Consider the following 7,133-nt stretch of genomic DNA (forward strand, 5'->3'; position numbering starts at 1 on the left):
TGAAACGTCTTGTCTCTCCTCAGAATTCAAGCTAGACAAGGCAGTGCGGCCTCAACACGGCAAGCTGCTCAATGTGTGAATAGTCGCACATCAACTCGCTGAACAGGTTCCATTTTGTGTGTGTGTGTGTGTTGTAAAAAGCAACACAAGCAGTGACTTTTGAATGTTCAGGCACATTTTTGTTTTTGAACATTATTCTAAAGTGAAAGGAGTTCCTTTTTGTTACAGTCTTGTTCCACGCCGGTAAAAGTATTGATTGGTTACTAAGACGACTAACTTGTAATTGTCTCAAAACACTTCGTAATGTTCTTTAACCTGTTTGATTCACAATAGTTAAAGTGCACTTTTATATTATCATCTTAAACACTGATTTAAGAAAAAAATGGCCAATAGATTTTTGTCCAAAATGAACCTGAAAACGTGTTGCTCTTTTTAATGACACAAACTAAGAATACTTTAAAGTATTTCCTGCCCTCCTAGGTCAACCTTTGATCAAATGTTTCTGTTTGCACTTCCAAAAAGGGTCACATTTTAAGCTACTTTTGTTGTTGTTTTGTTCCATATTGATTCTCCATGTTTTCTTTTCCTTCAACTTGAAAATTGTGTTTGCTTCCTCAAGTTTTCACAAAGAAAACAAATAAATATGAACAATGTGAATAGTCTGACAAAGAACCCTGATACTCTTTTGTTTCTATGCCATTTCAATAACACAACTGAGGGTGTCAATAAAAGTAATAATTGACTACAAGTTTTCCCCTTTCAAGTAAATTCACCAGCGGTCTCATGTATTAAGCTTGCGTACACACAAAAACCTGATGTTCGCCCTTCTTCACAGCAAAAATGAGATGTATCAAGAGTGAAATAAACGTAATGTGCGCTGCCTCACGCCATCTTCAGGCTTCACGTACGCACATTTCTACATGCTGTGGATACTTTGGCGACAGAGGTTTTTGTTCGGGCTTTGCAAACATTTGATTTCAACAATGTAAAAAAAGATTGAGGCAAAGACTCAAAATTCACTTTTTCGCCAATGCATTTAATGCTTCATATTCATATTTGTGAGGACGTTTATTAATTTATGTAGGCGATCATTTTTTATTTTACAAATTTATTAAAACTACAACATGAAAACATCACATGTACATAAGTATTCACAGCCTTTGTTCAATACTTTGTTGATGCACCTTTGGCAGCAATCACAGCCTCAAGTCTTTTTGAATACGATGCCACCTATGCACCTATGTACACCTATTTTTGGGCGTTTTCGCCCATTCCTCTTTGCAGCATCTCTGCTTGCTCACCCACATACTAATGCACTTAAACCATATCTTTAGGATTTATTCGATACCCCTATCAATACAGACTAGGGATCTAACGATATGAAAACTTGATATCACGCCTATCATGACCAACATTATCACGGTTATCATTATTATCGCGGTATTGTTGAATGCGTTAAAAAATGTACTTAAACACACACTAACATCTTTTAACCAAGTTATTTTTTTAAATAACTAAAATAAATAAACACAGTGTTACAAAACACACTATTTTGCATGTTTCGTGCTTTTTATGCTTCACCGGTTGTGTTTTAGTCTTAGTATTTCATCTGCTTTAATAGCTAAACTTTTAATGTTTTAAATATTTTTGTACTGTAGCACTTTAAGATGTATTTAAATGATAAGTGTGTAACAACTGAAACATATAATTTATTATCATTTATTGTATGGGTTGTGGCGTCCCACTCTGTTCAGCGGTCCTTGAACGCTCCGTAAAAACACTTTCGTCTTGTATTCCTCTGAGGAAAGAACGATGACTTTGGACTAAGAGAGCACAACTTGTAGGTTCAATGTGCACAATTGAATATATTAGTTGCTCGAACAGTAATGTGTTTATATAGGTTAACGGGGAAAGACATGAATGTCTCTTGTTTTCATGTTAGCATTTAAGCTAGTGAGCTGGCGCCAGTCTGTCCACGAATTTACCAAGGTGCAGTTTTCAATCATCGTTTCTCGATCATTTTCATTTGAAACGTTAATACTCACCGTCGGGAGTTTTACCGCGGCTATCATTAATACAGTTCATTGTCATATACCTAGTTGTCGCAAGTCGTGTTTATAAAAAAAACAAACAAAAAAAAAACCCTTTAACGCCTCCCCACCCTAGGAAAAAGAAAACATTTCGCGCCCAATGCCCATGCACCCCACTCTCCGCAGCGACTATAAATAGTATAATTTGTCTATGAAATAGTTGTAAGTACACCTCTGCATAACATTGTAACCTTATTAACATTCTATAAAACAAAAAAATTAAAGAAGTATGAAATAGATTGGGTGTGTCCGATCTATTTTTACCGAGTACCAAATACTGAAAAATGAAAGAATGCGGGGGGACAAGTTCATACATTTTCCACATTAAAGATGCCAAAACCAATTCAATGTACATCAGTATATGGTTGATATTTGGGGAAACAAAAAACACTAGCTATGTGCACATGGACACATTTAATAGGATTAAAATCCTAACCGGACTAAAAATGTTTTATGTAAACACGCCATTCGGAATATTCTGACTCGATCACACACGTTTGAATCAAAATTTCATTCCGATCGAGACGGGTGGGATATGCCAATAGTCATTCAGATTGTAGCGCATGAAAACACATCTTCCAACATTCGGGTTGGAATGATCCTTTCTGCGCATGTCTTTGATGTCAGATATACTTTGGTGGTGGAGTGAGACTAAATGTAATAGTCTCGGAATGAAGCGATTGTCTTGCTGCTGTGTGCCCCGTTCAACATGTACAGAAGTATCGTTATATGCTGTTAAGTTTGTTGCTTTAAAACGAGACTAGCAAAAACAAAAGAGTGGTATGGAGTGTCGTGTCGTAACAATAAAAGAAAGGATCCAGTTGTCGTCCTAACGAGCTGTTGTATTCATGACTTTACAGCTAATCCAAGTGCTAACTGCTAGCCTCGTGCATGTACACAGAATTTCGTAACATGAAGATGTGTGGCAACTTGTACAGATCGCAACATAAATGGCACAGAACAGCACCATTTCAAAAAGAGAGGTAAAACAAAAGTAGTGAACAGAAGGAAAAATGGTAATTAGATACAGTGATAACATCGAACAAGCAGAAATGCACAAAACCTTGTCTGTTTACACTGAAAGTCTAATGCTTTTTCAGCACCTGCAGTGAGCGAACTCGTCCAAATGATGGCGCCATAGCACAAAAAATAACAGACCTTTCCGTTTATGTTATCTTCTGCGAATGTCAAAGTAAAATATTCCGATTTTAGGGATGATGCATGAAAATGCACGTCATAATCAGATAATTTTTTCAGGGTCCATGTACACCAGGGGTGTCAATGGAAGAACATCTGCACACGCAGGCCGGACTATTAATATCATAGCATTAAAACAAAAAAATCAACATAACTTCAGATTGTTTTCTTTGTCTTACTTTGGCCAAAAATAGAACAAACACATTCTGAAAATATTACAATAAAAATATAGAAAAAATTACCGGCAGCTGTAAAGTTTAGATCTATGAAGGAAAAAAGAAAGTGAATGAATGTTTAGAACTGAATACATATGCATAAAAATGTGTTTTCTTTTGATTTTTTTTTTTAATGAATTAACGTTTATGACAACCTTTTTCCAAAACACAATGTAGAATGAGAGATATAACAGGATAATGCATACATTTATCATTTGTTTTCAAAACGGTTACAAAAAAGTGGGACCCCAAAAATGTATTGTGGGACCCCATTTTTATGACTTGATGTGGTCCCTGGGACCCCATTTTGAATATTCCTAGCAGTTAGCACCAACACTGCCTCTAGTTTTCCAGCAGCAGTAAAAACTCTGATCTTTCTGAAAAAGTAAACTGCAACCTGGATTTATGGGGAAAAGGATACACAAGTAGACGTTTCATGGAAAATGATAAATCACGGTGTTATGGACACATTTTGGGCAACTCATTGGGAAAGTTGGCGCACTACACCTGCAGCTGACAACCTGCATGACAGCCCACAGAGCTACACGTCCACCAGCCATCGATGTCTTTGAAAGTGAGCTCAGGAAACATCTCCGGTGAGAGCAATCCTTACATTACTACTGCCCGGGGCGTCAAATGACCTAAAGCTGAAACTTTGTCAAAATGAGCTGCTTTGTCAAAAAGAGTTGCATGCGCACGCAGCGTATCAACGCTTAAGTTGTCCTCGGAACAAATTAAAATCCAAATGGACTACTTTGTGTAGACTCAACTCGTGCAGACTTTATCACTCGAACTACAAGTAATAATTTTAAATTGTGTTTCTTTCATTGTGTCTTCTGACCAGTAAGCATGTAGACACAGCTTGAAAAAGATCACATTAAGGCAAATAATGGTAGGCTACGTTTGACTTTTCATCACTGTTGTTTACAGAATAACAACTGGTAGCTTTTTTGACAAGGCAGCTCATTTTGACAGAACCCCGGCCCTTGCTGCACGTAACGGCTGTTAAAAGACATTGCAGCACTCCGGTGACGTGGCTTCTCTGACAGTGACAGTACACCTGTTACAATTAATGACATGTAATGTGTTGATGTGAGAACGACTCAACTGTGTTGGAGGTGTCTAAAAAAAAGAAACCTACTCTTGAAAGGACCCTATCATTCAAAACCAACATTTCTCACCTTTTGGCACTTGCATATGTGTATTTGGGATCTTCATAAATCCCGAAAATTTGTAATCAAACCGTGGAGGCATCGCCGAGATATTTGTAAAACAATCTTGCCTTCCTTCATACTTCCACCAAACGGTCCGTTTGGAATTTGCTCTGACTTGTGATGTTTTCCAACCTGTGACGAAGAAATGTACCAAAACATCCTTCCCGAGTCAGACATTTTTAATTTATATCGGACCCACAACCACATATCCGCGATGAAACTCAATGAAGAACATGCTCTGTTGTTGGCTGCTTTAGGCAAGGCAAGGCAACTTTATTTGTATAGCGCTTTTCATACACAAGGCAGACTCAAAGTGCTTCACGGACAACAAAGTGAAATGAAAGAAAATAAAAGCAAAATTAAAATGCAGACAATAAAAATAAAAACAGTGCAGACGTTAAAAGTTAAAAGATTAAAAGATTTAGCTGAAAGCTAAGGTGAACATAAAAGTTTTCAGTCTAGTTTTAAAAGTAGTCAGAGTTGGGGAGAGTCTGACATCTTCAGGAAGTTTATTCCAGCTATGTGTTGCATAGTGACTGAATGACGCTCTCCCTTGATTTGAGTTTACTCTTGGAACCGCTAACAGATTGGTCTCAGAAGATCTTAGGGATCTAGAGGGCTTATATAGTGGGAGCATATCAGTGATATACTTGGGCCCTAGACCATGTAGTGATTTATATGTAAGCAGGAGGATTTTGAAATCAATTCTCTGATGTACAGGGAGCCAATGTAAGGATTTAAGAATTGGTGTAATGTGCTCACATTTTTTGGTCTTTGTTAGAACTCTAGCAGCAGTGTTCTGTACAAGCTGTAGCTGCCTGACAGTTTTTTTTGGGAAGACCTGCAAGGAGACCATTACAATAGTCTAGCCTACTGGTAATAAAGGCATGTACAAGTTTTTCAAAGTCTTGAGCTGACATGAGCCCTCTAAGTCTTTTTACATTTTTGAGGTGATAGTAGGCCGATTTTGTTACTGATTTGATGTGACTGTCGAAATGTAAATCAGAATCTAAACTGACTTAGACTTAGACAAACTTTATTGATCCACAGGGGACATTTAACCAGCACAAGTCACTACACAAACTTTCAGCCTCATCTGAAGTAAAAAGTGCCTTACTTTAAACTTTTGTGGCAATGTGCCTTCATCTGTGAAGAAGTCGCTCCAAGTGTGTGCAAAGATTTGCCCTGCTTCAACCACTGACCTTCAAAAATGATACATTTTCCTAAAAACTACTTTTAATGGCGGGCTCGGTTCCTACTATTTATGGTACAGGAGGAGATAATGAAACGGTAAGTATTAGTTATAACAGTCGTTTCGAAAATATGTGAACATTACGTTAGCAATGTTAGCTCGATTTGTTGTGTAGCTAGCTTAGCCTTTTACTGTAACAGTCTCGTCACTGAAAATAAAGAATGATTTCCTAATAACTACTTTCAATTGAACCAGTGTCTACTGTGTTTGGCAATGGAGCAGTTAGTAATGTTACGTCCGTGATGTACCGTATTTTTCGGACTATAAGTCACAGTTTTTTTCATAGTTTGGTCGGGCTCCAGTGCGATTTATATGTTTTTTTCCTTCTTTATTATGCACCTTTCTGTACAACCGGCTCGAGCCTCTATTGTGTACAAGTGATCAAAGCAGCAGTGCAGTGAAAGTATTAAAACGATTATAGACAAAAAAATAATTTTATTGTCAATACACGCACGCATGTTTTCGTCTAGAATTTAGCATTGGAGAGAGAAAGAATCGGTAGAAGTTTTACCATAGCCAGCGTATAGTACAACATTTGCAGCCTGGCTTCTTTCTTTTGTGTCCTGCGCGTCGTCTCCTCTTTGAGCCAACAACAAACCACGGCGAGCCGCTGGTCTCGCTATATCATCTAGAATGTTGTCATATGATGTCCATATTTCATACGGCCTTAGCATAATAAAATATAAACTAATGTAGTAAACAAGGCTGCTGAGGCGGGGACGGAAGGCTAGTCAGCGTGAGGAGGCGTGGTGAAGAGGGCTTCATTTGCATCAACAACTCCACCTCTCAAAACAAACCTATTTAGAGGCTGTCAAAAAGTGGCCGAAAGAAAGGTCTTCACACCAAAAGCTATGTAACATTTTGACCAAAGAACCATCATTACATAATATGTAGTAGACCAAAATGAATTGTTTTAAAAATAGAAAAACTTCATGATATGAGCCTTTTTAAAAGAATCACGTTTGTGATTGAACAACTCCAAAAGGAAAGGATAGACATTATTGCACAGGCAAGCAAATAAATAAAAAAATCTAAAATCTTTCGGTGTCTAAAGAAAATGCACATAATCAACAAAAAGTGAGGAGCAGAGAAGACAGGCAACATGGTTTTATTCTAAAAGGTCTAACAATGATGTGTTTATTAAAGAAATATTAAAGGTGCCATA

General features: G+C 37.5%; 1 protein-coding gene across 1 annotated transcript in view; it reads left to right on the forward strand.

Moving 5' to 3' along the window:
- Window positions 1-1,293, forward strand: part of LOC133650594 (oligophrenin-1-like) — a 66,704-nt gene extending 65,411 nt beyond the window's left edge. Inside the window, exon 24 of the mRNA XM_062048008.1 lies at window positions 24-1,293. Coding sequence (XP_061903992.1) covers window positions 24-35 — 12 coding nt within the window. The 3' untranslated portion in view covers window positions 36-1,293. The remainder of the gene's footprint in view (window positions 1-23) is intronic.
- Window positions 1,294-7,133: the final 5,840 nt, after the last annotated feature.

This window comes from Entelurus aequoreus, linkage group LG05 (genome assembly GCF_033978785.1).
Source record: "Entelurus aequoreus isolate RoL-2023_Sb linkage group LG05, RoL_Eaeq_v1.1, whole genome shotgun sequence".
Classification (NCBI taxonomy): domain Eukaryota; kingdom Metazoa; phylum Chordata; class Actinopteri; order Syngnathiformes; family Syngnathidae; genus Entelurus; species Entelurus aequoreus.